Source organism: Cotesia typhae, unplaced genomic scaffold (assembly GCF_013202065.1).
Source record: "Cotesia typhae breed Kobodo isofemale line unplaced genomic scaffold, CoteBio_Ctyphae contig_26, whole genome shotgun sequence".
NCBI classification, from domain to species: domain Eukaryota; kingdom Metazoa; phylum Arthropoda; class Insecta; order Hymenoptera; family Braconidae; genus Cotesia; species Cotesia typhae.
The window spans coordinates 586,411-614,188 of record NW_027423732.1 but is presented as its reverse complement, the minus strand read 5'-3'; the positions used below and the strand labels follow the sequence as shown (position 1 = coordinate 614,188).

At 35.8% G+C, this 27,778-nt stretch overlaps 5 protein-coding genes across 10 annotated transcripts; 4 read left to right on the top strand and 1 right to left on the bottom strand.

Annotated features, from left to right (window-relative positions):
* Nucleotides 1-172: 172 nt before the first annotated feature.
* LOC141525220 (palmitoyltransferase ZDHHC16) lies at nucleotides 173-2,609 on the top strand. Its single transcript, XM_074239612.1, has 5 exons — nucleotides 173-389; nucleotides 659-806; nucleotides 1,400-1,709; nucleotides 1,787-1,977; nucleotides 2,043-2,609. The coding sequence occupies exons 1-5, from the start codon at nucleotides 340-342 to the stop codon at nucleotides 2,460-2,462; spliced, it is 1,119 nt and encodes a 372-aa protein (XP_074095713.1). The 5' UTR covers nucleotides 173-339; the 3' UTR covers nucleotides 2,463-2,609.
* A 271-nt stretch (nucleotides 2,610-2,880) lies between these two features.
* Nucleotides 2,881-5,165, top strand: LOC141525219 (uncharacterized). Its single transcript, XM_074239610.1, has 4 exons — nucleotides 2,881-3,378; nucleotides 3,441-4,403; nucleotides 4,472-4,814; nucleotides 4,896-5,165. The coding sequence occupies exons 1-4, from the start codon at nucleotides 3,278-3,280 to the stop codon at nucleotides 5,025-5,027; spliced, it is 1,539 nt and encodes a 512-aa protein (XP_074095711.1). The 5' UTR covers nucleotides 2,881-3,277; the 3' UTR covers nucleotides 5,028-5,165.
* Nucleotides 5,166-8,349: 3,184 nt separating this feature from the next.
* Nucleotides 8,350-12,278, top strand: LOC141525388 (uncharacterized). 4 transcript variants are annotated; one of them, XM_074239874.1, is made up of 4 exons: nucleotides 8,350-8,484; nucleotides 8,565-9,825; nucleotides 10,007-10,189; nucleotides 11,984-12,278. In XM_074239874.1, exons 1-3 carry the CDS (start codon nucleotides 8,387-8,389, stop codon nucleotides 10,184-10,186), a joined length of 1,539 nt encoding a protein of 512 aa, XP_074095975.1. In that variant the 5' UTR covers nucleotides 8,350-8,386; the 3' UTR covers nucleotides 10,187-10,189; nucleotides 11,984-12,278. The 4 variants fall into 4 exon arrangements, with proteins under 4 accessions (XP_074095975.1, XP_074095974.1, XP_074095973.1 ...); XM_074239873.1 differs by lacking the exon at nucleotides 11,984-12,278 and adding an exon at nucleotides 10,420-10,542; XM_074239872.1 differs by lacking the exon at nucleotides 11,984-12,278 and adding an exon at nucleotides 10,408-10,532.
* Nucleotides 12,279-13,201: 923 nt separating this feature from the next.
* LOC141525386 (centrosomal protein of 135 kDa) lies at nucleotides 13,202-26,196 on the top strand. 2 transcript variants are annotated; one of them, XM_074239868.1, is made up of 15 exons: nucleotides 13,202-13,527; nucleotides 13,608-13,884; nucleotides 14,827-15,059; nucleotides 15,130-15,682; nucleotides 16,240-16,394; nucleotides 16,459-16,737; nucleotides 16,809-17,038; nucleotides 17,320-17,530; nucleotides 17,610-17,725; nucleotides 23,735-24,014; nucleotides 24,260-24,457; nucleotides 24,532-24,911; nucleotides 24,971-25,102; nucleotides 25,479-25,586; nucleotides 25,912-26,196. In XM_074239868.1, the coding sequence occupies exons 1-15, from the start codon at nucleotides 13,336-13,338 to the stop codon at nucleotides 25,952-25,954; spliced, it is 3,387 nt and encodes a 1,128-aa protein (XP_074095969.1). In that variant the 5' UTR covers nucleotides 13,202-13,335; the 3' UTR covers nucleotides 25,955-26,196. The 2 variants fall into 2 exon arrangements, with proteins under 2 accessions (XP_074095969.1, XP_074095968.1); XM_074239867.1 differs by lacking the exon at nucleotides 25,912-26,196 and adding an exon at nucleotides 25,650-25,864.
* On the bottom strand, nucleotides 17,734-21,663 carry LOC141525391 (uncharacterized). 2 transcript variants are annotated; one of them, XM_074239876.1, is made up of 5 exons: nucleotides 21,557-21,663; nucleotides 20,666-20,828; nucleotides 20,427-20,617; nucleotides 20,015-20,352; nucleotides 17,734-18,782 (listed from the first exon to the last, which is right to left on the bottom strand). In XM_074239876.1, coding segments are annotated over exons 1-5 (1,419 nt in total). In that variant the 5' UTR covers nucleotides 21,559-21,663; the 3' UTR covers nucleotides 17,734-18,057. The 2 variants fall into 2 exon arrangements, with proteins under 2 accessions (XP_074095977.1, XP_074095978.1); XM_074239877.1 differs by having other exon boundaries at nucleotides 20,427-20,602.
* Nucleotides 26,197-27,778: the final 1,582 nt, after the last annotated feature.

Sequence of the window (27,778 nt, the reverse complement as noted above, 5' to 3'; positions counted from 1 at the left end):
ATTAATGTTTTTTTTTTTTAATAATTGTGTTTTATTTTTAATTTTTAAAATTGGCGCAAAATTTCAAAAATTCAAAATTCATTTTTTCAAATAAAAATTTTTTCGAAATAAAAAAAATTGTAAATAATTAATTAAAAAATTAAAAAAAAAAAATAATATTTTTATAAAAAGCAAAAAAAAAATCTAATTTGTTGGTAAAAAAAAATTCAAATATTTCCGCGCAAAATTGTAAATTTTGAGGTTGTGTTTTCTGTGTTTGTAAACTAAAAATAATTATTTTGACTAAAAATTTTATCCAAGGGTGAAAAATGGTGATTAGTTGATAAATAATTAGAAAAAATGATTAGAAGACTAATATGGAATTTAATGAGAGTACCGAAACGTTTGGGGTAAGTTTTTTTTTATTGATAATTATTTAAATAATTTTTTTAACCTTTAAAGAATGAACTTTTGTTTATATATGATTATATTTTGATAATTTGAAAAATTTTACTTGCAATTTTAAAAAACTAATTATTTACTTATTTTTATAAATTAAAAAGTCAATAATTGTCAAATTTCTTTTTTTTTTGTTTTAAAAATTTGCACTAATTTTTTAGAATTAATTTTCATTAAATAAATTCAAATGATTTTTTTTTTTTTTTTTTTTTTTTTTCAGATTGTATTTTGGTGAAAAATGGTACAGACTCAAAATAACATTTTTGAGTTTATTTTACAACGAATTTTTAGATTGGGGGTATGCGTGCGATACCTTGATGGAACCTATTTTTTGGTTTGTAAATAATTTTACGGCGGTATTAGGTCCAGTAAGTTTTTTTTTTATTTATTTTTCTGACATTTATTAATAAAAATAAAGTTAGCCGACATCTAAAAATTTCAAATAATTTTTTTGTTGAAAAAATTATAAGAAAAAAATTAAAAAAAAAATTCATTTGTAAAAAACTTGAAAAATTGTGGGATTTTTAAAAAATATTTTTTTGTTCTAATTTAATAAATGAAAAAAAATTTTTTTTTTAATTTTATAAAAAATTTCACTTGTAGTTATTTTAAAAAGTTACTGATGTAATTTTTCAAAAAATGTTTTATTAGTAGTAATTTATTATAAAAATCCAAATTTATTATAAAATTACAAATGTCTGCTAATTTAAGTTTTATTTTTTTGCAAAGGTAAAGGGAGAAAAAAATTAAAAATTTTTTAAACTAAAAATAAAATGTAATAATTATCACAATTTTAAAATTAATTTGGGTGAAAATTTTTTAAATCCATAAAATTCAAAATTTTTTATAAAAATTAAAAGTATTAAAAAAAAATTTAAGCTTTCAAACGCTAAAATCATGAATTAAAATACTTAAATTAATTAAAAAAATTTTTTTATTAATTAAAAATTATAACTTTCAGCTTCTAGTCTTTACAGTATCAGTATTAACAGCGATAATAGTCTACATCGCGTACTACATCGGATTTCCATACTGGTGGGAAAAGAGCCCATTGATGACATGTATCTTAATGATAATCGGCAACTGGATACTAATAAATGTCTTGTTCCACTACTACATGGGAGTAAACGTCCCAGCTGGATACCCACCATCTGGAATTTTGATCCCCGAAGCGGTCAGTATTTGCAAGAAATGCATCAGTCCAAAACCTCCTCGTACACATCATTGCTCTGTATGCAACAGATGTATTCTAAAAATGGACCACCACTGTCGTATCCTTTTTTCAATCAAAGTTCCTGTTTAAATTTTATAAAAATCTACTAAATTTCTTCCTTAATTTTTAAACCAGCCTGGCTGAACAATTGCGTGGGACACTACAACCACCGTCATTTTTTCCAATACATGGCATTTACCGTAATGGGTGTTGTCTTCTTGATGCTGTTCGGCGTCGAAATAGCATATCAGGAGTATTTTCCAACCCAAGATCCAGATTTGCATGGTCATCCTGTGAGAATCAACAATTCGGAAATAATTCCAGTGGTAAGCAATTGCATTATTTTCTTTTTTAATTAATTCAGCTAAATGGAATATTTAATTGATTTTAGACGGAGTCCATGGATCATTTAAGCGCGGAAGAACTATTAGAAATCGCTCGTCAAAATGAAGAAATCAAAGAACACGAATTGAGACGGCGATTGATCCTCTTTGCGGCGTTGATCTGCGTAGCTACTTTTGCTGCCTTAGGTGCTCTAACTTTTTGGCATGCTGGATTGATCGCAAGAGGAGAAACCAGCATTGAAGCTCGCATCAACGCTACCGAGAGCAAAAAGTACAAAAGCTTGGGGAAGACTTATCAGAACCCGTATGACTTTGGGCCAAGGAAGAATTTGAAAATTTTTCTGGGCCTGAGAGGACGCAGCTGGTGGCGAGTTTTAATGCCCTCGACGCACAAACCTGATGGAGATGGGCTCATTTGGGAGAGCGTTTATGATAAAATCGTGATGGAAAGTTGCCAGGCTAGATGACAAAGGGAGTTCTGGAAGAATGTTTAAAGATTAATATCATGAATTTTATAAATGTACATTATTATTTGTAAGATATGGACCAATAAAATGTTTTAATATTTAAGGGGGTGATGTAAGGGGATACTGACTACTATACTACCGAAGAGAAAAAACTTATTTATACTTATCCAAGCCCATTTTTTTTTACATAAAAATCTAAGATCTATTCCAATATAATCTACATTGATCTCAGTACAAACCAGATTATTCTCACTACCATCTGAAATTTTTTTTTGCTCAGATTTATGTGAGATAAATCTAGAATTTATTCCAGTACAATCTTGTTCTTTCTGTGTAGATTTAAACAAGAAAACGCCTCAAATCTTTAAAAAAATTTCATCCGAGTCTATAATAATAATTTCTATTCTTTTTCTACCTATTAATTGATGCTATTGACGTCAACCGTATCTTATCGCGACTGTAAAAGTCAATTAAATATTCTTCATGTATACTAGACTCTTAAAATTTCAGTTTTATAAAACCCCACGCGCTACTTTCAAATGTAAGCCACGTATATCAATTTTACGAATGCCTTGAGGCGTTTTTGACGCTTCAGAAATAGTTGTTAATTAATAATTAAGTAATGATGTCCTTGAAATGATTAGAGCGTTTTAATTAATTAGCTAAAAGACAAAAAAAAAATGTTATCACCACCTCCTAAATCCATGTCGCATAAAACATAATTCCTATTGAGTAAAAAAATATTATACTTCATTTTAATTACAAGTATTTTACTTAGAGCCAGTTGACTTCACTCGCAAAATCTGAAATTTAAAATGAAGTGGCGTTTGATCGCCGCGGTCGTAATCATAGCAGTTTTTTTCTCCGAAGAAATTCTGGCTAAACCACCAAAATACAAACCGCAAAGTACTAAAGTGTAAGTGTAATTTAATTTACCAGATATCTTAAAATCTAAAAAAAACTTTTCTTCACTAATAGGACAGTAGCGATCGATAAACCCAATAAGAATCTAGCGAATCGTCGCCCTGTGAGTACTGCAGTGACGTCATTCAAACCTCAGACATCTCGCTTTAGAGCAGTTTCATCACCAAAACCATCTCGCCCTGCTCCATCCGCTAAATCATCATTGTCTTCTCGCTTTTCACTACTCCGATTGTCATCTGCTTCTAGACCATCAGTTTCAAAGTCAGGCAGCCCTTCAACGTCAACCAAAACCGGAGGAGCAACAACTACACCTAAAGAACGATGGTCAAATATTCGGAATAAGCCAGATAGATATCAAGCTAAGCAGCCAAATGCAATCAAACCTACTATCACTGGTAGAGTTTCTATTTCTGGTTCGATTGTCTACAAGCGGTCTGGTCTTCGCGCCCTGAAACCATCGCTAAAGCAGATGTACACATCTGCAAAAAAACCACAATCTAAACCATCTCCGAATCCAACACCTCCAGATCTTAATCGGCCAGCCAGTCCACCACCAGGTCAAGCTAACAATCCGGTGACTAACCAACCAGGAACTCCAGTCAACAATCCTGAACCTGGTCCTGTTTTTCAACCACCAGCTCCAGAAGCTCTCGTTCAAGTAGCAGTTGCACCAGCACCATCAGGATCCCGAGCAGAGGTGAAAGTTCAAAAGAAGCTAGCTAAAGCGAACAGAATCGTGAAGAACCAAGCTAATACACACGCTACGCTAGAGCAGGTCAATGCTATTGCGGGAACTTGCAAGGATCCAACTGCTCCAGCTAGCGCATGCTTCGACTTTTACATTCTTTCAGTGTCTTGGGGGATCACGATGCAAATCAGGCGACTTGGCATTACTAATAACGTGATCAATAAAGCTGAGTGGGGTGTTCATGGACTCTGGCCCGCGTTGAAGAACTACGGCAAGCATCCTAAGCATTGCAATTTGAAAATACCCTATGAACCAAAAGAACTCCAAAGGTAGGTAGAAAAATCAAACTTTTGTAATGCAGTTTGCAGAAATTGACGTGGTTTGTTGCATTTTTCAGTGCTCTAAGCTGGAGACCTGATCCACCTTACGATAAATATCATATTATACAGGATATGTTAGAGGACATGTGGTTCTCGGCTAACGGAAGTCCCATGACTCACCAAGCCTTCTGGAGGCACGAGTGGGAAAAACATGGCACTTGTGCTGCAAGGTCGCCTCAGTTGAAAACTGTTAAACAATACTTTGAAAAAGGCTTGGAACTTTTCCATCAGGTTGATGTTCAAGCTAAACTTACTGCCGCGAACTTCAGGCCAAAGAAAGAAATGACCAATAAAGACATGCATGATGAAATCTCAAGGATTTTAGGGCACAGGATTACCCTCGAGTCTATTGACCATCCAGTAAGTATTTCGATGATCATGATTATGATAATTTATTAAAATTTCGATCACTTAGTGAATTGAAATGTTTGGTCCTTGCAGAGAACGGGCGAACTCTGGCTGAGTGAAATCAGGCTCTGCTACGGCTTCAATTTCCATCTTATAGATTGTCCACCCGATACCAAGACGCTGAATACTATGAACGAGAACACAAAGATGATTTATTCTTTATAAGTTTTTTTTCTCCTAAAGAAACTTTATAAACATAGATGTATTTTATTTAAAGACTCTTTTAGTGTAATAAAAGTTATTTATAGATTAATTATTGATTTATTGACTTTATATCCAAGATTTGGTCATGTATGATCAAATTTGAAGCATTAAATACTTCAGGCATGATCATGTGATCATGCATGGTCATGTTTGTTCATGCATGATCATATTTGAAGCCTTATAACCACTCCAAACTTGGCCATGTGATCATAAAAGGTCATGCTTATTCATGCATGATCATGTCTGAAGCGTAAAACACTTCAAACCTGATCATGTGATCATGCATGGTCATGTCTGATCATGCATGATCATATCTGAAGCCTTTTAACCACTTCAAACTTGGCCATATGATCATAAAAGGTCATATGATCATGCGTGGTCATGTTTGTTCATGCATGATCATGTCTGAAGCGTAAAACACTTCAAACCTGATTATGTGATCATGCATGGTCATGTCTGATCATGCATGATCATATCTGAAGCCTTTTAACCACTTCAAACTTGGCCATATGATCATAAAAGGTCATATGATCATGCGTGGTCATGTTTGTTCATGCATGATCATGTCTGAAGCGTGAAACACTTCAAACCTGATCATGTGATTATGCATGGTCATGTCTGTTCATGCATAGTCAAATCTGAAGCATCAAGTACTTCAGGCATGATCATATCTGAAGTTTTTAACACTTCAAACCTGATCATGTGATCATGCATGGTCATGTCTACTTTTAATTTTAAGTTCTTCTACAAGTAAGCTATTGAGTTTATTTTTAATTCCACAATACCAACTATGAATAGAAACTAAAGAAGAAGGGGTACATTATCAATGTTGATTAATAAAGATCATTAGCAATAAGGTCATGGATCTTTATTTTTTCGAATATTAACGAGATTAAGATGAGTCTAGTTATCAAGGAACAGTAATATACTTTTGTCTTCATGGATCAGTAAAGTTTAAAAATGAAGTGTCATTTAATTGTTGGAGTTTTAATTATTCTAACTTTGATTTTGGATGAAACTTTCGCTGGACGAAGACGGGGGTCTTTTAATATTGGCCGAAGTAATTCGTAAGTCGAGTAATTTATTAAAAACTTCAGTTAATTCTGTTAATATTTATGTATCAAGAATCATTTTTTGAATTAACAGGTTTCCTAGGAGTTCAGCAGATCATCCTGCTAATCGCCGAGCACCAAGTTCTGAAGTAAAGCCGTTCAGCTATCAGAGATCTCGCTTCAGATCAGTATCACCAGCAGCATTAACTCGCCCTGTGACACCAGCACCATCATCACCTTCTCGCTTTCAACGACTCCGACTTTCACCAGTTTCTCGCGCAGCATCATCGTCATCACTGCAGTGACACAATTAGGAGACTTTTCAAAGCCAATCAGACCTGAAGGATCAAAGACCCGGATTGAGAACCGACATTCAACTTTTCGGAATACTGCAAATCGGGATCGGATTGAGCAATCGAAATCTGTTCACCAAACTTTTACGGACAGAGCTTCTAGGCTTGTTCAGATTGTTCAAAGTCGCTCTGAGAATGACGCTCCAGGACCGACGCTCCAACAGCTGAAGAATACTGGATTGAGTCCACGAGCTTTAACTCCAGCTCGGAAACCACCATCTCCTGTTCAAAATCCACAAACGACCCCGTCACCAGTAACTGCGACCCAAGATTCGGCTCCAGCTCAAGTTGCCAATCCTGAACCTAGATCTCAGTCACCAGCTCCTGCCGCTCTCGTCCAAGCAGGAGCTGCTCCAGCACCAGGATCCCGAGCAGCCTTGAAAGCGGCAAAGGCGCAAGCAAAGCAGAACAGAATCAACAAAAGCCAAGCTAACGCCCAAGCTACGCTTCAGCAGATCAATGCCAACATTGGAACTTGCAAGGATCCAACTGCTCCAGCTAGCGCATGCTTTGACTTTTACGTTCTTGCAGTCTCTTGGGGCCCTACGATGAAGATCAAGCGACTTGGCACTGAAGCTCCGATTAATAAACCAGAGTGGGGAGTTCACGGACTGTGGCCTTCATTGAAAACCTACAACAGGCTTCCAAAGCAATGCAATTTGGCAATACCCTATGATCCGAAAGAAATCTTATCTATATAAGACGCTCTGGAGGACAAATGGTTCTCACTTAACGGAAGCCCTAAGGACAACCAAGTTTTTTGGCAGCATGAGTGGGAAAAACATGGCATTTGTACTGCTAGGTTGCCTCTGATTAAAAGTATCAAGCAATACTTTAAAAAAGGCTTGGAACTGTTTAATCAAGCTAATGTTCAAGCTAAACTTACTGCCGCTAACTTCATCAGGGCTAGAACAGAGATGACTAATAGAAACATGCATGATGAGATCTCAAGGATCTTAGGGCATAGGGTTACCCTCGAACCTGCTGAGCATCCAGTAAGTATTTCTATGATCATGATCATCCTAATTTATCAAAATTTTACTTTTGGTGTATTGAAATTTATGCTACTTGCAGAGGACAAACGAATTCTGGCTGAGTGAAATCAGGCTCTGCTACGACTTCAACTTCCATCTCATGAATTGTCCACCGGATATCAAGACGCTGAATACTGAGAACGAGAACATAAAAATGATTTATTCTTTATAAGGTTTTTTTGAACAAATAACAGAGAAAAAATTATCAGACGTGATCATGTCTGTTTATGCATGATCAGGCCTGACATTGGACATAATCATGTCCGTCCATGCATGATCATGACTGATCAGGCCTGAAATAAGAGACTTAATCATGCTCATGCATGATCAGACATGAAATTAAACATGACCATGCATGAACGGACATGATCATGTCTGATTAAGCCTGAAATTGACCTGATCATGTCTAATTTTAAGCATGATCATACACGAACAGACATGATCAGGTCTCATTTCAGGCCTATGCATGTATGATCATGTCTGAAGTGGTAGTACGTCAGGTCTGATTATGTCTGATGTCACATATACGATATATACAAACATTTCATACAAAGAATTAATTAATACAATGAAAATTAATTATAAATTAGACTATGAAAAGGCCAAAAAAATCTAATTAACTCTTCGCTAAGCTGATATTTTTATTTTTTTATAAATCCAGAAAAACCCACTTTGTTTTTTTGCCTTAATGGCACTCTAGGCTATTTTTAAAACACTTAATGACAATTAATTAAGATCGGAAATTCCATTGATATCATAGAAGCTAATGGATCGATTTTCAAGTTCGACGGAATCGAGCAATATAATTCCAGCCTAGCTTACAGATGACCATTTTACGGTGAGATTTAGTGACATTGCAGTCTCAGGTATTGGAAAATACAATGAAGTGGCATCTGATCGTTGGGTTGCTGGTGGCTTATTCATTGCTTGATGAAGCTGTTGCTGGCCGCCAGACGGTTAAATTTGGCAGAGATAGATTGTAAGTACCAAAATGTTCATTTTTGAGCAACAAAAGCTTCAGAAACTGATAGATTAACGAATCTAATGAAATTTTAACAGGAGATCCAGGAGTCCCAGTCCTAGGAATGATCCAGCAAATCGTCGACCTACAAGTAATGCAGTGGTGCCCTACAACCCGCGGAATTCTCACTTTTCCAGCAGACCATCAACTTCAACTGGATCCTCTGGTTTTCAACCTTTGCCATTGCCAACTCCGGAATACTTACCACGGGATCGTTCGCCCTTACCGCCTCCGAGTGCCAATCGATTTCTGCGACTTGGCAACAGAAGACCAACGCCAACACCTGGAACGGCTAAGAACAAAAAGCCAGGAATTGGAACCTTGAAGAAAAACAAACCAGAAACTGGAACACTCAGGCCTCCAATTCGTTTGAATCCTTCGATCTCTGCTGGGCATGCACCTAGGTCATCTTCACCAACAGCTTCTGGGCTTTCAAGTCCCCTGCCAAGCCTCCAGCAGCTGAGTCATCAAATGCCATCAACATCTAGCCATCCGCAACCTTCGACATCTAGCCATCCACAACCGTCAGCATCCAGCAATCCTGGACCTGGACCAAGCAATCCTCCTAATTCCCAATCATCCGTTCCAGCTGCTCTAATTCAAGCTAGCTTAGATCCTGCTGAGCAAAAACGGTTAGCCCGCCAGCAAGCCAAAACAGCCAAGAGCGCTAATAAGATCGGAAGGATTATTAAGAACAAAGCAAAGCAGAACCAGGCTTCCCAGATGACTATTCTTGAAGGGATGAAGTATCCCAACAGTGCAGCGGTCAAATGCAGCGATCCTAATGCTCCACCTCAGAGTTGCTTCGATTTCTACGTACTATCCGTTTCCTGGGGGCCTGTCGCCCGGGTGGTAAGAGGAGGCGCCTCGGAGCACATTACAGAAAAAATCCGATCAAAGTGGACCTTGCATGGACTATGGCCCTCCTTGCAGAACTTCAATCGTGTTCCCGAGAGTTGTAATCTGAATATTCCCTGGAATTCTGCTCAGTTGAGATCCATTCATACTTCTATGAAGAGAAACTGGTTTACAACCTACACCAGGTACAGAATAGATGAACAATTCTGGCAGCACGAGTGGGACAAACATGGCCGCTGTGCAGCGAGGTCTCACTTTATCAACAGAGACATTTTTGCCTACTTCAAATTAGCCTTGCGGCTTTTCGATCAGGCCAATGTTCAGGAGAAACTCAGGAGGGCTGGCATCACTGCTGGCACCACCTTGTCTATCAGAGAAATGCGGAATGCTGTATCTAATGCACTGGGCACCCGGATTAACCTCCTACATATTGATTATCCGGTAAATATGTTACTTATTCTTATTTTTAAGCTTTAAGCATCTTAATTTGTCTTTTTGGTTCAATATTTTCCGTAACAATTTGGACAAAATGGTTGCCAAAATTACTTCGGCTCTAGAATTGTACGCCAGCGCTCTTTTAAAAATCCCGCGAAAATTTGAATTTTATTTAAAAATTTTGCAGCAATCTGAGGAAACATATCTCGCTGAAATCATGATATGTTACACCATAGAATTCCGACCCATGGATTGTCCGTCGCACCGTAAATATTACAACGACGACATCAAGGACAAAACGATAATCCTCGTTCCAGATAATGTTCCTGAGCACAGAATCGTGTGGGAAGACCCCAATGAATCTTAATTGGTAAGAAAAAATCCAAAATATAATTTTTTTTAATTTTTGATTTATTATAGTTCTACAAGAAATTTATAACATCGTCTTCCGTAGATTTACATGAATCAAGCACACGAAAATACAAGATCGACTCACGAATAATCGGCTAAATATTATGTTCATGATAATTGATAATTTTAATTTTAATAAACAATTCTGCATTCATAAGAGTTGTAAATTTTTCTCAGTATTATTTACAGCCCTCTCGGACTTCTCACGACCCTGTCTTTCCCCTCTTTAGACACTGTGTCAAAAATCCCAGTAGCGCCCTCTCTAAGAAGGGAAAGGGGTGACCAACTGGACCCTGGTTATACCTGTGTCATGTGCTTCCACATATCGGGTCTGTCAGGAAGTAAAGTGACCATAGTAATGGCAGCCGTCATCAACATCACAAAATATATAGCTTCTGAAGATATCCTGAAATATTATTGTTTTATTAGTTAACAATTTGGTAAATAGTAATTTTTTATAAACTTACTCTTTATTTCTACGACGACATTTGCTACATCTAGTTGTTTTTAATTCATCCGTTTTTTTGATTAAACGTTCGAAAAAAAAAAAAAAAATTGCTCTATCTAGGATTCGAACCCTAGACTCTTCGAACATAAAAAATATTGGTTAAGTAGGTATCTAATTACAGAAGATTACAGATTTCGAACGGAATCTGACATTAGTTTTCGAATGATGTCTATTTTAAATATTTGTAAACGTATTTCTTAAGATCGAATTGACGATTATAGAAAAGTATGATTGCATGCGAGTAAGAATTTTCTAACCACATGCCACCTATTAGAAACTAAGAACACTCAAAGATTCTAACTGTAAATTCGTAAACTAAAATATGTTAGGTATCAATTAATTCCAGCAGATAGCGTGTGGATAGAAAATTCTTTCCTACCTAGAAAGTTGACTTTAATATTTGATAGTCCAAATTAAATACCGATTGGATTTACTCTTTGAGTAGTATCTGTTTCCAACATCAAGTGCACTTCATTTGCTGTTGATGTTTTGACTTGCTCAACTATGAGTGATTCGATGCCCATCAAAGTATTCTCGTGATGAAAATATTATTTAAAAAAAATTTTTTTAAAACATGCATTAATTCTTTTTTATAGTTTTATTTAATTCTGATAAGTAATTTTTTTGAAAAGAAATATTTTCTTATTTTCCTGTAAAACTGAACAAGTCTTATCAAGTCTTAATAACTCTTTGAGAAATTCCGAAATTGCAGGGAAAATTTGACTTTTGAAGAGTATTGCAGAGTTTTGAAGACTTATTAAGTCTTTCCTTCACTTAGTTAGGGATGTGAAGAATTTCGAAAAGTCTTATTCAGAGTTATAAAGACTTGTCAAGAGTTTTTTCAGAGAATTATTTCCACAAGGATGCGCACTTGAGCATTCAAACTAATGTCAAAATTAAACGATAAGCATGAAAGAAAAATAAAAATATGTCTCCGATAGAGCGTTTGTTTAGGAAATAATTAAATTAAGAAATAAAGTCTAAAACCTTAACACTTCGGAAAATAAACGGATTAATCCGAATGATTCTAAATGCTTACACTTACCCCGTGCTGAGGGTAAGTATAGACTAAGGAAGGGTCGAATATCAACCAAGATGGTTTCTAAGACCAACTTGGGATTCGAACCCACGCCTGGCCGGTGAGTCAGTCCGAGTGCTCTATAAGCCATGCGCCTTAGACCACTCGGCTAACCTTTGAATATTTATTTTAGCTTATTTTTTATTTACACACAATTTGGTTTTCAGGTCTTTGCTAAAGAGTTTCCAAACGTCAACGTTCTAAATTTTTCCCCTTACATGGCTGATACTGATTTATTGAGAGCAGCGGAAAATATAACAAGAACAACGGAACTTCCTCGATCGATTAAGAAAGCACGTCGAGAAGGTAAAATATTAACGCCTATCCAAGAAGGTCATCGTCTTATTAGTATTATATGGGGACAAAAGTACAAGTCGGGTGACTACGTAGATTACTATAACCCTATTTGAATGACAAGTTTATAATAAAACTCTTGAAATAATAAAGTATCTCAATCGACACTGTTGAAAAAATTACTATAAAAAACCACCTATAACTTTGGAACTAATCAACCGAATTACCCCTTTTTTAAACTTGATCGAGATTTTTGTTTATAGAATAAGTGTATTGAGTTTCATCGAGTTTCGTTGAAAATTGCGGCTGTAATTGTGCTTACAAGCCCAATTATGATTTAAATAATTATAAATCAAATTTAAATTATAGTTTTAATATTGAAATGTTTGTGAAACTAATTTATTCGTGATGTGATTGGTTAAATATATCATAAGCATGAAAATATATGCAAATTCTATATTTAAAGCGCGCGCATGCGCGCGAAAATTTGAATTCTAGTCTTAATATTTTAAAATAGAGATTGCGCGCGCAAATTCAAATTCTAGCTTACCTTAATTACAGGTTACAATATTATTCACGCGCTTAGTGTCACTGGTGATACTGAATACTGGTGAAGTAGAAAGTGACAGCGCCATTATTTGAAAACTAACCCTGATAGCCACCTTACCTATAACTTACTGTCAATCTACGTCCGCAATTTGAAGCAAACTTGACGGAAAGAGTTGGCAAAGCGAGCGATTACCTATTAGTTACCTATAACTTACTCTGAAAATAGACGTCAAAACTTGCTATACAAGTATTTCCTTCAAATTGTAGTAAAGTTGAAAGGAAATTTAACTACAAGTTTGATTGTTAACTTGTATTCAAGTTGCGGCCGTAGATTTCCGTCAATTTGCTTACAAGTGTTGTTGAAAGAAGAATTACCGCCCACTTGATGTATAAATTAACCGTAACTGCTGGAAGTCAACACTTACTGAGAAAGCGCTGGCTATCAGGGAAGAAAATTTTTTTTACCCAATAACCCGTGGCGCCATCTAACAATTTTTTTTCTCAAAACTAAATCATAATTCGCGGTTAAAATAAAAATGGCGTGAGTTTATTGTTTACTGTTCACAAGTACACACGTAAAAATTTGTAAACAAACAATGGAACAATTATTATTATTGTAAAATTAAATTAATAAAATTATTATTATAATTATTGTAAATATAAACTAAATTAAAAAATGTGCGACTCAGTAGAATCTTACACAATCGGAGCAAAGTACCGCACTATAAAAAAGCGGCTTGACAGTCTAGGTTATAAACATTCGCTGTCTCTAGACTCTCTGAGCTTGGTCGAGCAGCTACTTGCTGATTTAATAAAAACAACTGAGAGTTTAAAGCATTTTAAAAGTATCGCTGCTAATAATACCGAGGTAGGTTTTTTTTTTTTTTAATTTAATTTAATATTTTTATGGTTATAGTTAATAATTAATTAATTAAATAATTATTTTAGAATCGCACGCCTCAAATCCGGTTCAAAGACGAGTCACTAGACGTGTGCAACCGCTTGCACGAGGAATTGCTCCAGTGCAAGGAAAGTAACTTGAAAAATACTAAAGATTTGAGGAAAAAAATTCAGCAGCTGGAGAGCGAGACAGCTGATCTGCAGCTTGCAGCCTCCAGGAACTTAAAGAGGATCAAAGACCTGGAGGTTGAGTCTGCGAATAAGTCAAAAAGGATTCAGGAGCTTCTCGGCAAGTGTTGCAAGCCGACTGTCAGTAATACACTAGGTTAGTTTATTTTTTTATTGATTTTAATCGTTTATAACGACATTGAAGGGACCGATGAATTGTGGTCGTTATAGCCGATGGTCGTTATGACCAATATCTATTATTAATAATCAAAAACGTTCTTATTACATTGAAAAATACATTACAACTATTTATTAAACATCGCATCCAGAATCGTCAAATCATTTTTTTCTTTTTTTTCAATGTTTTGTAGTAAGTGCATCATTAGCAATTTTCTGTAGTGCATTTTGAGGGATTTTATAACTCCTTGGTCCATAGGTTGTAGGAAAAAAGTCACATTAGGCGGTAAAAATACTAGCTTAATAAATTGTAGATTTTAAACAGGACAGTTGTCCACCACAAGAAGAATTTATCTTTTTTGAGCTTTCAATTGAGTATTCCAATCTCGAAGGCATTTTTAAAAAATTTCCTGGTTTATAATTTTTACAAAAAACAGGCGACTTTTTTGACAACGACTCTTCTCTGGTCCCAGTTGGTACATCAGCCGCTTGGCCACTAATTTTTCCATTAACTATGCTATAATCAAGTCGGAAACGTTCTGTCCAAGAAGAAGTACATTTACAATTGTCTTTTCCTAATTTACGAGCAAAATCATTGGCTTTTTCTTGTAAAATAGATCCACTGATTGGTATATTATTGAACCTCTGGTGTTTAAACCAGAATTACTGAAAAACAAATACAGAGACACAATTACAAGTGCAAAAGCATGTCTTAGACATTATAAACGATGTTTTTCTTCTTTAAGATGGTTCAACCATGGTCGTTATGAGAACAGTTCCTGGAACTGCTGTTCCTAGAACAATTACCTTCTAAATTGCTATTCCTAGAACAATTGTTCCCGGAACTTCTATTCGAGAATGTTATTTACTTTCAAAAATCAACCATGCCCTTGGATTAACTAATTTTTTTTTTATTTTCCAGGGAATAAAAAACGAACTGTCTTTCCCTTAAGAAAACCAGTATTGGAAGCCGACCCACTTCCAATAGACGCTAGTGACAACAATCGGTACATAAATCTCAGCAAAGTCGACCAGCGCACTGTCGATTTGGTAGCAATGGGGGACAGAAAAATAAGTTCTTTGACTCACGAGCTGACTAAACTTAGAAACGAGCTGTCTCAACAGAAAGACAACATTGTTCTATACAGAGAGCAGGTAACAAATAAATTTACTAGAAATAAATAATTACAAAATTAGCAACTAACTTATAAATTATAATCTTCAGCTGACGTTGAAGGACAAAGAAGTGTTCCGATTAAAAAAAATAGTAGAAGCCAAGATCGGCAAGGACTGTACCTGCAAAAAGAACGAGCGGTGTGTCGAGTGTAATCTACTCGGTTCGAATAAATTATCTGAGATAAACGAGGTGAGAGTTCTGCAGCAGGCGAAGCTGAACCTGGAGCAGCAGCTGAGAGACGCATTGGACAAGCAGCATGACGCAATGACCCAAGCGATGAAACTCGCGGAGAGGAACGAAGAGCTGGAGAAAGAGTTGAAGGACATTGACCATATTGCCCTGGCCGTTGAAGCTGACTGCAATTCTACTGTCAAAGAAAACAACAAACGCGTCAGCCAGCTTCAGGAAAAATTGGAGAACACTATGGCCCAGATCAAGCAACTGGAGACCAATTTGTTGGGTGAAAAACGGATGAGTCAGGAACTCAGAGCTGACTTAGAGAGCTACAGAGTTGAGAAAAGGAATATTCAGCGCTCACTGGATAATCTTGAAGAGGAAAATCGTCAGCTGACTAGCAGGCTCAATGATTTGAATATTATAGGTAGGTTTTTCAGGTAAAGGCTATTAGTTTTGAATGGTGGAGTTCAAACAACAATTCTTGGAACATGTTCCTTGAACAGTTCCTGGAACTTCTGTACCTCGAACGGTACCTAGAACATGTTCCTGGAACTATTGTTCCCAGAACACGTTCTTAGAACTATTGTTCTTGGAACTGTTCCCAGAACTAATGTTCCTGGAACTTCTGTCCATAGAAAATTACCTGCGACTAATTTAGTACAAAAATTAACACATCACCGATTCCTAATTCCCAGTATTACATAATTTCCCTTCCATTACACGCATGTTGCTTTTAACATAATAGAGCCACATTTGAATGACGAAATCAATAGGCTAGAAAGAGTAAATCAGAACCAAAGATTTGAGTTAGCTGAGTTAAAAGAAGAGAATAGATTATTGAAAAAGCAGTTAGATAATAATAAAAGTAATGTTAAGAAAATTTCTAAGAGCAATGGAAAAATTGGTACACTCTTTGATTTATTTCAGTTAATTTTGGATTTAATAATTTAGTTCAATTAATTTTTATTTCTGTTTGATTAGACAAGAGGCTGTCTCATGACACGTCCAGCAAGGTAGCTGAGAAAGAAGACAAGATTAAAAAACTGGAGAAAACAATCCAACAGCTTGAGAGGGACAAAAATTATTATCGGGAGGAATGGAACAAACTTTTGAGCCAAAAGAAAGATGCAGACACGGTAAAATTTATTTTATAAATCAAAAATCTTGGCCTTAATAATTTATTTATTTAAAAATTTTCAGACTGAATTATGGAGCCAAATTTGCGAATTAAAGCAGCAATTAAACGAAAAAGAAATAAAAATCATGGAACTCCAACGAGAACGCAAGGAACTTGCTCGGGAAAAATTCGAGCTTGAAAATAAGTTCCAAACTTGTAGAAGTGTCGGTTCCTGTAGTTGTTTTTCAGAGAACGGTTCCAAGAACTCTCAATTAAGAGTTCTGGAACGGGAACGAGACTCTGCGCGCACTGACGTCAACCGCTTGACGGAAGAACGCGACATCTTGCGGGAGCGTCTCAAAGTAAGTATTTATACCGTGAAATCTTATTGCTATAATTTATTTTCTTTTTAATAATAATGAATGACCTTCAGCTGGCGACGGACGCGCACACAAGTGAGCAAAGAAGGCTCCGGGAACGACTCAGAGATCTGGAACTGAAGCTCGAAGATGTAGAACGCGAGAAACATAACTATATTTTGTCCCAAGAGAGCCGCAGGTCTGCTCTTACGGGTTTGGAAGATCAGTTAGAGGATGTCAAGGAAGAATTGAGGAGAACTAAGCAAGAGTTGACCTCTCAGAGGACTCAGTATTTTCAATTGAGGTATGCAATGTTTATAATAATAGTAATAATAATAATGATAGAAAAATAAATTTAAACAAACTTTTAAATAAAATTATAGAAATAATTTATTATTCTGTTCCAAGAACATTGGTTCCTGGAACAATTGTTCCTAGAACAATGGTTCCTGGAGCTTCTGTTCCTAGAACAATGGTTCCTGGAACTTCTGTTCCTCGAACAATGGTTCCTAGAACTTTTGTTCCTGGAACTTATATTTTTTTTTTTCAATCTAATCTAATAAAATTATAAAAAAAAATTTTCAGAGCGTTGCAAGATCAGACAGACCAAGCACTAGGAGATGTCCAAAGTCAATTACATCACTCAGAAGCTGAGCTAACAAAAGCGGTAGAACACAGCCGTGATATGGAACAGCAGAACGTACAATTGAATAATTTAGTCAAAGAACAGAAACAAGAGATCAATACTTTGAGGACTAGTATGGCGAGATTGGATCGAGAAAAGGATCAATTACTTGTAAGTATCCTTTTTTTTTTTTTTTTTTAATTTTTTTTATTAATTGTAAGTTACAAAACAATTATTTTTTTTTGTTTAGATGGAACTGGATGAAAAAACAGAAAAGATCGCGGGACTAGAACGCGAAGTAATGTTGAAAGAACAACAAGCTAGCGGGATTGAGCAACAACTTCGTGACATACAGCGGAAAAATCAGTGAGTAATTACCACAAGATTATTTACACTTTATACATTTCAATAAATACAAGTTAAAAAAAAATTACAACTATTCTTAGTAATAATTATAATATTTTTTTTATGTTATTAATATTTTAGTTGGGATTATTTTTAGAGTAACTTATAAAACGATATCTTATAAAATATTGAAAATATGCCTATAGTATAAAAATGTTTTTTGTAGGAAATTTCCTAAGCTACAATTTTTGTTTCTTTAATTTTTTTTCTAAAATCATTATTTAAGGAGTTAATTCTATTTTTAATCTCTTAAAGCAAAAAAAATTTAAAATAATAATAAAACCAAAATGTCATCACTGAATTTTGTACCAGCGGTTTAAATAATTAGCAATTCCAACCGCGGGTGGTTGACATTCACCAGGATTAGCACTGAGTAAATTAGTTTCAACATCACTATCAACCACCGACGAATTAACTCTTGAGTAACCAGGCCGACACTCGCAAGCCACCTTGCTAGCGCGATCTCCGGTCTCAACCCAGGATTCAGGCCAGGAGACGGCCTCGCGAGGTCGTCTCTTAGCAACTAGCCACTCTCCCAGGCCACACGGGCCCTGGGTGTACAATTTATAGCACGTGCTACCCACCAGGAACATCCCGGGAGTGTTCTCGCACTTATCAAGATCCAAATCCAGGTCCCGGCACTTTCCCGAGAGCTTCATCAGCATGGTGCACCCGCAGACGCCATTGTAGCTGACCCCGTCAACGGAGGGCCTGACGGAGTGGTCGTAGAGCACCACCTGGCCCGAGGAACACGGCCCCCGGGTCCCGATTCGGTAGCAAGTCCGCTCCCGGGGGAAGTAGAGCCTGCTGCGCTTGCAGGGGACCTGCACGCAGGCCGTCGAGTTCATTAGCATGCTGCCGGGCTCGCACGGGCCGCGCGTGTACTTTCTGTAACAGTGACCGTCTGAGTAGAGGACATGACCGGGTTTGCAAGTACAGGTTGCGTGAATTTCGTCACTTGTTATGTTCGCGTTGGTGACTACGTAATGGTGACCTTGTTTGCACGGTCCGATCCCACCTGGAAGAATTAATATTTTATCGGTTGTTTTGCATACCTTAAAAATAAAGAAGGGAAAGTGAATAACTGAATTTTAACGTCATGAGTATTAAAATATTTTCGCACGGAAAAAAATAAACTGTAATAAATAATATTCGATTTATAATAACTAGGGTCGGTATTACTGCAAAAAAATTTTTTCTTAATTATATAAATAATTTTGAATAAATTAATAAAAAAACAATGGAAAAAAACACTTAATAAATTAAATTAAACATTCAAATTTTCCCGCCTTTTAGTAAAGTTGTTTAAAATCTCTGTAAGATGGCGTTGCGCACCGGAAAGAGAACTACATCACTTTCCCGCCAAAATTCAAATTCAAAAAATAATTTTTCATTTAAAACTTAAGAGAACAAGTTATTAATCTTTCGATTTAGAGTAACTAAGGGTATTACTGCGGTTTTTTCGGTAGGTCTTACTTCAAAAGCATTTTTATTAAATTTTTCAAAAATAACAATACTATTTTTTTTTTTTAAACCAAAATTTGACTCATTATTGACTTAAAAAAAAAAAAAAAAATCAAGAGTGCGATAAACTAATATTTTCTTTAAATAATAAACATTTAAAAAAAAAAAGTTCATATGGATGTATTACTGCGGGCATAAAAGGAGCTTGTCTCTATTACTGCGTGGCAATTACTGCGTGCCTATTACTAACGATCAAATTCAATTATAAACAACTTCGGGATCATATAAAAAATTAATAAAATACGTTTGAAAGATAATTATTTGTTTAATAAAATGACTGGATTAGAACGTACTCCTCAAGTAATTTCAATTCATATCAATTAACAATAATCACCGGAATAGTGATGTATAATAGAGTTTTTATAATAATTAAAAAAATGAGCTTTATCGAAGAAACACAAATCTTGATTTTAAAAAATCATTTTGAATTTTTTTAAATCAATCAGAAAAAATTTTGAATAAAGTTACATTGACTTAATTTAATAAAAATTTCTTGGTTTTAAAGTTTTTCTGCTTAATTTAATACAACAAATTCTTTATTATAATGACCGCTTGTATTTTTTATCAACTTTGATTTATTTGTTTTATTTTTTATCAATTTCTGTTTATAATTTCTTTTTAACTAAGAGCAATTTGAAGGCAACTTGAACTGTCAATTGATCGGCAATATTTTTTTTTTTAATTTAGAATATATGGATTTTACACCTATTTATTACAAAAAATTACCTAGAGAATAACACATCCTTGTTTCTTCATGGTAATGCGGAATGCTTTTAGGACACCCACACTGACCTCCGGGCAAGAAAATTTCTCCTTCCTCCAAACAAGGTCCTGTTGTGTAATGCTCGTAACAGCCGTCTTCAACTCCTCTGTGGTAATACGCCGCCAATTCGCCTTCAGTGTTACATCCGCACTCTGCGATCCCATCCATGCCATCTACAAGCAGCTGACCTCTCTGACACGGCCCGCGGGTTAGTTTGCTGTAGCATTTTTCGTCCCTGGGCCAGAACAATTTCCCTCGGTCACACTTTTCAGGCTTTTTACACACTCCCCACCTTTGCGAGCTTTAAAAATCAGTCAGTACCTTTAAAATCAATCACCAGGTAGCTTAAAAATTAATAAATTACAAATTACTCACTCATTAGACTCCACTGGAGCAAAATATTCTCCAGCAGGACACTCAGCTCTGGTAAAAATCGGCCAGCACTTTGATTCCGCAGCAAACTGAGCTGTTCCTGGGGGACAACGGCACTCAGCACCTGGACCTTTTGCCGTTGGACTCAGTTCCATCGTCTCTGGGCACGGAGCTCCGATCTGCGAGTCAAACTCCTTAGAATTCTATTTTATTACAAAATTTTACGCAATCATCAAATTTACCTGGAAGATCTTGTAGCACTTGCCATCTGCTGGCCAGTACAGCAACTGCCAGCCCCGTGGCTCCGTTGCGCAGGGATTGCTCGATGGGTTTGCCCATGGTGGAGGAACTATCGCGCCCTCTATGCTTCTAATTACTAACCACAAAAAAAAACTCTCCGCTAACCTAAAAAAAAAAATTCAATTTTTGGGTCAACGAATTACTTTGAAATTTTTTTTTAAGAACCGTACCACCACAAAGAACAACTCTACGAAATTTCAGTTTAATATCTTCCCTAGTTTTTTTACTAAAAATAATTAAAAGTTAAAACTGGTGTTTTAGCCGTCCGCCATTTTGGCTTTGAATTTAAATAAGTTGAAAATGCCGCGAAAATAACTGGCGGGAAATTTGGATTCAAAATTTTGAATTAAAAATTATTTTTTCTTCCAGGTGAAATAAAACTAGTCGTAAAAATATTTAAATGCCAGAATTTGGCCTTCAAGAGAAGGTCATTGCGAGTGAAAGTATCGACAAATAGGACATACAAGATTTTATTTTATTTTATAAACTCGCCGATATAAACTTACACTTTTATTCATATTATTCGGCAACAAATAATCAACTGTATCAAGGATCAAGATAATTGCATAATTGCTTTAAAAACTACCGGTTACATCAGCACTTTCTCGTTACGTGAATTAATGTGCTAATTACCGTGATCCATATCAGCGTAATTTATTTATTTTTATTTAACAAATCAAAGCTCTTTTGTTTTACTTCTGACAGCCAGAAAAATTTCAAGTAACAAATTTATTTTTTATTTATTTATTTTTCATGGACTATTCCTGTCCGTGCTTGCCATGTCCTTGCCAGGGTAAATTTCGGTAATTAAAATTTTTAAAAATATTACTTACATTTTTTTTTATTTGTAAATTATTTTGAAAAAAAATTTTTTTTTTTGTTAGTCACTTCACATTTTTTTTTAAAAGAAAAATTGAGTACTAGACGAGTCGAGTTCCGCGGCTCGACTGAGAGACCTTGCGAGCACACTACCTGGTTACTTAACACATAAATATAAAAGAGGGGGGCGTTATATTTTAGCTGAAAGGGATACGGATTATATTAAGGATGTATAATATAAAATGAGTCAATGGTTTTTCCAATTATGTATTGGAATTATTTTGTTGGGTAATATATATTATTAAGAGAGTACGAAAAATTTAGGCTGCATTCGAAATTTTTTTTTTTTGGGAAATAATTAAGAAATGACCTTGTATCTTGAAAAATTTTGACATTTTTCAAAATTTAAGCTCATCCCGAAGTTACACTCGTCAAGACCTTTCATTTGAGTACCCACATCGATTTTTCATATATTTTATATATTTATATATTTTATATATATGTATATATGAAAAATATATCAAAAATGCATGTGGGTGCTCAAATGAAAGCTCTTGATGAGTGTAACATCAGGATGAGCTTAAATCGTTAAAAATGTCAATAATTAAGAAACTACCTAGTATCTTGTAAACCATTGACATTTTTAACGATATAAGCTCATCCCGATGTTACACTCATCGAGACCTTTCATTTGAGTACCCACATGCATTTTTTATATATTTTTATATATACATATATATATATATATATATATATATATATATATATATATATATATATATATATATATATATATATATATATATATATATATATATATATAAAAAAATATATATATATATATATATATATATATATATATATATATATATATATATATATATATATATATATATATATATATATATATATATATATATATATATATATATATATATATATATATATATATATATATATATATATATGTATATATAAAAAATATATAAAAATGCATGTGGGTACTCAAATAAAAGCTCTTGATGAGTGTAACATCAAAATGAGCTTAAATCTTCAAAAATATCAATAATTAAGAAAGTACAGTGCAATTTAACAAAATTCTTGAATTTTTAATTTTTGATACATTTTATTTACTTTAATTTTGTATTTTAAAAGTGAAAAACAATTAGAAAAAAAATTTTTTTACGAATTTTTGATGAAAAAATTTCAGAAGTTTGTTTATAAAATTGAAGAATTATGTTATAATGTGCAATTGCGGTTTTCACTTCCATATTAATATAAACAAGAGCTCGAGCATCATCCGCGTTTTTCTTTCTCTTGAACACTGAATCCGTATTACAGCTCGGAGAAAGTTTCGTTGCAACTCTCTAAGGTTTCCCTCTCGATTTTATCAATGTTGTTGTTGTTATTAATTAGGAATTTGGTTTGATTTAGACAAGACGATTATCTAGTTATTGTAAGAAGTGGTTGTAACTCCTAAAATATTGAGTTTAGGAAAAAATTATAAGAGACCAAAATTGTAGCTTAGAAAATTTCCTATCCAAAACACTTCTACTTTTTAGATCTATCTTTAATATTTTAGGAGTTGTAGAAGTTTTAGGAAGTAGAAAATTAAAAATTATTGTTTAGGAACTTTAAAAGTGGCTGTAACTCCTAAAATATTGATTTTAGGAAATAATTGTAAGAGACCAAAATTGTAGCTTAGGAAATTTCCTACAAAAAACGTTTATATTATATGGGTCTATTTTTAATATTTTAGGAGATATAGCAATATAAGTACTTATTATGATAAGTTACTTAAAAAATAACCCCACTCCAAAAAAAAGGAAAAAAAAAAATACTATTATTATTTTATTATTAACCTAAAAAATAAAAAATTGAACACGCAACCTTAGAATTGCATAACAAAGAAATATTTTACATAATCCCAAAAATCGGATTAAAATAAATAGAATAAATCCTTAAGATAAACTGAATAATCAATCATGACTCTAAAGACCCGTCGAATGACTTGTAGTTATTCCAAGATCCGTCTTTGGACCATACCATACCTATTTCATTTCCTCTTCCGGTGTTTTGCCAGTGACTTGCATTTAACAACCAACTTTCCCTAATCATATTTATTTTCCTGGTCGTTTGCTTGTTTACGCATCAATCACAAATCCTCTAACTAATAATTTATTTTTTCTCAGGATCTGCGTGGACCAGACCGCGGAGCAGGAGCGGCAGTTGCGCAACCTGCAGATGGAACTGGAGAATAGCAGCCGACAGATGGCAGCAGCGGCCACTGACCGAGACAACGCTCTGATGGAGAACCGACGGCTCCAGGATGACCTAGCAGCAGTGACTTGCGAGTTTAGGACGCTCCAGCGTGAGCTAGAGGCTTCTAAGGCTGAGTCTCATGATCTGAAGAGACAATTGCAGACTTATGTTAGTGAAGTTCGACGTGCTGAGGAACTGCTCAATAGGAAGGTGAGGATTTTTAAAAATTTGTAGAAATCAATTGATTTATATTTTAACTATGGTTCCTGGAACTCCTGTTCCTAGAACGATTGTTCCTAGAACTATTGTTCCTGGAACTATTATTCTTACAACTGTTGTTCCTAGAACTATTGTTCCTAGAACAATTGTTTCTAGAACAATTGTTCTTGGAACTTCTGTTCCCAGAACGATTGTTATAAAAATTATCTAACATAACCAAATTCTTTATTTTACAGGAAAACGAACGAACAGAAATGCTGAACCACTACAGAAGTCTCAGTTTAGAAGCCACAGTCCTGGAAAACAACAACCACAGTTTAGAATCCGAAGCTGCCGAAGCTAGAGGCGCGTTGCAGTCTGTAAGGGATCGTTTGGTCGATATGGAACGCCAATTAGCCGACAAAGATTGTCTAATTAGAGGTTATGAAGTTCAGGTGTGTAAATTCATTTCGCTCCTGTAGTTCCTGCCCAGATCTGAATTTTAACCCACAATTTTTCTCTCCAACAGATAACAGAGCTGACTCAAAACGTTGCCAGCTTGGAGACCCAAATTCGTCAGCAGCTGGAACTCAGAGGAACAGTAGAAACTGATCTGAACGCAGTTCGGGATCTCTGTGTCCAACTAGACCAGCAGAAAGAGGCGCTGAAGAAAGAAATTAATGATAAAGATTCTATTATTGCTCTGTGTGAAGCCAAGTTATCGAGATTCAAAGCTGAGAACAATGCTGTTCATGATCAGAAAAGCCGGGATCATGTTACCATTGATAGGCTGCAGATGCTCCTGGACCAGGCTCGTCGCGAGTCGATTAACTATCAGAAGAACAACCAGGAACTGCTTAATGAAATTGATAGGATGAAACAACGGATCGATGATTTGCAAAATAAATTGTAAGTGTTTTAAATGATGCTCTTGTTTGTTGAGAAGTAATGGTGGTGTTTGTTGCTAGGTCTTCGGAGTCTGCGGAACTTCAGCGATGTCAGAACCAAGCTGCTGAGTACAGCAATCAGGTGGCGGAACTGCGACGCAAAGTTACTGATGAAAGGTTCAACAGGGCCAGAACTGAGGAAAAACATCGAAGGTATTTAATTATTTTGAAAAAATTAATTAATTATTTATTAAAAAACAAAAATTAATTTTGTTTATTAATTATCAACTACGTCATCACTGGCGGGAAAATTCAAATTTAAAAAAATTTTTTTAATAAAAAACTTGTATTAAGTATTTATTAAAGAAATTTTTTATCAAAAAACGATTGAATAATTATTTTAAAATAAATCTATGAACATATTTTACAAAAAAAAACTAATTAATATTACGAAATACCCATTTTAATTAAAAATAGTTCTTAAATTTTCTGTAAGATGGCGTTGCGCACCGGAAAGAGAATTACGTCATCACTGGCGGGAAAATTCAAATATTTAAAAAATTATTTTAATTTTTTCTCAATTTTTCAGAAGTTATCCATACAATGAGCAGATGCACATGTCAGGAGAACCAGCGCCAACCGGAGTATCGCCATCTTCTAGAGACTTTACGCCCCAGGAACTAGGAACGAACATCAGGTACTTAATATAAGAATAATAATAATATTCCTAAAACTAACCAGCATGTTTATTCCCAACAAGACGACTAGATTGGCTTAACTTACCCTATGACGCCCTCACTCGAACACGCTCGGAACTATCAACCGAGCGTCGGCCATTTTCGGTCTCAGTAACTCGATGTGACTGTCGTTCTAAAATCTTTAAACCAGGGCGTAAATTATCAGCTAAATAATTTTATCCGCTATTTTTTTTTTCCGTCCAAAATTCCTGCATGTAAAATTTGAGCATGTAAACATAACCTCAAGCTAATAAATAATATATTTTTAAATTTATTTGTTTACAGATCACTTAATTCATCTCCAGACATATATAATGACATAATTTAACCTTAAAATAAAAAAAAAAAAAATAAAGAAATTAATAATAAATAAATTTATAAATTAGATTTCGTGATGGCGACCATCCGGGTACTCTACGTGACTTCACGGCAGCAACAAAAGGTTTGCAGCTTAGCAAGTCTATCGGTCACGTAATTAAAATGTAGAGACCGTTTTTAGCATATAAGTAGCAAATATTTATTTTTATTATTATTATGATTTGTATATTAATATATTCTTATACTATTGACTGAAGTATTGGAAATAGACAGCGATCTCGCTCCTGGTGAAAGTATTATCGACAGTGGGTTCATAGTTCATCGTCAAGAGGAACGACCAAGGACGCCATCTAGGAAAAAGGTCTTGCCCTGTTCCAAGAACTGTTGCACTGAAGACACTGTGGATGGTTGTCCGGCTTCAAAGTGTGACAAGTCTGTGAGTACAGACGCTGAAAAAACGAGAAGGAAAAAAACACAGACTGATAAAGATTTAAAACCTCGGCTTGTTGATACTGGAGTTTCTGTTCCTACCATTGCTGACGCTAGTGTTTCAAATCACGAGTTATCGAATTCGCTGGGAGAAGTTTTAGAAATTCTGCAAGTTCCTTATGTTCCAAATGTTCCACAAGTTCCAGATGTTCCAACTGTTCCACAAGTTCCAGATGTTCCAACTGTTCCACAAGTTCCAAATGTTCCACCAGTTCCACAAGTTCCTGGCAGACAACAAGACAACCGAACAGCAAATGAAACACAGCGTCAACTTCCAGGAACATCAAGAAGCAAGAAGAATGACCCTGTTCCTGGAACAGCACAACCTGGAGCAAGTGGATTCCCCAGGAAGCGTGGTAGGCCTAGAAAAGCCATAGACGATTGTGGGTGTACTGTAGAAATACAACTCCCCAACTGTCGGGTCCAAGTTCCACCGGAACCGCCGGAACAGGATGAGGAACCTTCTGAGCGCAGTGACTTACTGAACAGAACCTTCGAGCGAGTTAACGATCTTACCAGGTCGGTTCAAGAGCGGCTAAACTCAATGAGCTTCAGTGGAGAAGCTTCTCAACCTTCCAGAGGGCGCGATTCGTTCCGTAGGTCCAGAACCGCGGAGAACGAACCTGAAGTTGTCGTTGAAGAGTCCAGTACTTCGTTAATCATAGAAACTGGAACCAGACCTCGAGCTCCGCCAGTTGACCGCGAAGTTCCTAGAATTAAATTACGTCCCGGAGATGTTCCGCAGGTTTCTTCTGAACCTGCAAGGCCTGAACGTGTTCCAACGCCACCTAGACGAGTTCCAACACCACCTAGGCGTGTTCCATCCCCACCGAGACGTGTTCCAACGCCAGAACGTGTTCCGTCGCCACCTATACGTGTTCCAACCCCACCAGAACGTGTTCCAACGCCAGAACGTGTTCCGTCGCCACCTAGACGTGTTCCAACCCCACCAGAACGTGTTCCACCCCCTCCTAGTCCTCCAGCGCCCCCTAGACCTCGAATTCCAGTTCCTTTCAAGTCTCAAGGACCTCCAGCACCTCCTAGACCTCCGAAACAACAAAAACCTCCCAAAGAAAAGCAATGTGACCTCACTCGCTGTCACAAGTGCCCAATAGTGCGCCCTCAGCGTCAGCACGTGCAATTTCCCCGGCGAAATTTTCAACCAATTTACCCTTCCAGCCCTGTCGGCAGCAGCCACGCCATCTCGCGGCCGAACCACCGGTACCACTTGCGCTCTCACGCCAAAACTGTTTACAAGATTGAAGATGACGCTGCTAGCAAAGTTCTTTCTCAGAGGCGCGAAGAAAGTTCCAGTTCCGGATCAGAGGTGGCGCCAGTGAGGAGA

What these genes read in the sequence shown, in the direction of transcription:
- LOC141525220 (XM_074239612.1), top strand. Translation starts at nt 340, where the DNA reads ATGATTAGAAGACTAATATGGAATTTAATGAGAGTACCGAAACGTTTG. An exon ending in TTACGGCGGTATTAGGTCCA is followed by an intron (nt 807 to 1,399) that starts GTAAGTTTTTTT and finishes TATAACTTTCAG; the next exon opens with CTTCTAGTCTTTACAGTATC. An exon ending in AAAAATGGACCACCACTGTC is followed by an intron (nt 1,710 to 1,786) that starts GTATCCTTTTTT and finishes TTTTTAAACCAG; the next exon opens with CCTGGCTGAACAATTGCGTG.
- LOC141525219 (XM_074239610.1), top strand. Translation starts at nt 3,278, where the DNA reads ATGAAGTGGCGTTTGATCGCCGCGGTCGTAATCATAGCAGTTTTTTTC. An exon ending in AAACCGCAAAGTACTAAAGT is followed by an intron (nt 3,379 to 3,440) that starts GTAAGTGTAATT and finishes CTTCACTAATAG; the next exon opens with GACAGTAGCGATCGATAAAC. An exon ending in TCGAGTCTATTGACCATCCA is followed by an intron (nt 4,815 to 4,895) that starts GTAAGTATTTCG and finishes TGGTCCTTGCAG; the next exon opens with AGAACGGGCGAACTCTGGCT.
- LOC141525388 (XM_074239874.1), top strand. Translation starts at nt 8,387, where the DNA reads ATGAAGTGGCATCTGATCGTTGGGTTGCTGGTGGCTTATTCATTGCTT. An exon ending in AAATTTGGCAGAGATAGATT is followed by an intron (nt 8,485 to 8,564) that starts GTAAGTACCAAA and finishes AAATTTTAACAG; the next exon opens with GAGATCCAGGAGTCCCAGTC. An exon ending in TCCTACATATTGATTATCCG is followed by an intron (nt 9,826 to 10,006) that starts GTAAATATGTTA and finishes AAAATTTTGCAG; the next exon opens with CAATCTGAGGAAACATATCT.
- LOC141525386 (XM_074239867.1), top strand. Translation starts at nt 13,336, where the DNA reads ATGTGCGACTCAGTAGAATCTTACACAATCGGAGCAAAGTACCGCACT. An exon ending in TTGTTCTATACAGAGAGCAG is followed by an intron (nt 15,060 to 15,129) that starts GTAACAAATAAA and finishes TATAATCTTCAG; the next exon opens with CTGACGTTGAAGGACAAAGA. An exon ending in GAACTAGGAACGAACATCAG is followed by an intron (nt 25,587 to 25,649) that starts GTACTTAATATA and finishes ATTCCCAACAAG; the next exon opens with ACGACTAGATTGGCTTAACT.
- LOC141525391 (XM_074239876.1), bottom strand. An exon ending in AGTGCTACAAGATCTTCCAG is followed by an intron (nt 20,618 to 20,665) that starts GTAAATTTGATG and finishes TAGAATTCTAAG; the next exon opens with GAGTTTGACTCGCAGATCGG. An exon ending in AAGGATGTGTTATTCTCTAG is followed by an intron (nt 18,783 to 20,014) that starts GTAATTTTTTGT and finishes TAATTCTTCCAG; the next exon opens with GTGGGATCGGACCGTGCAAA.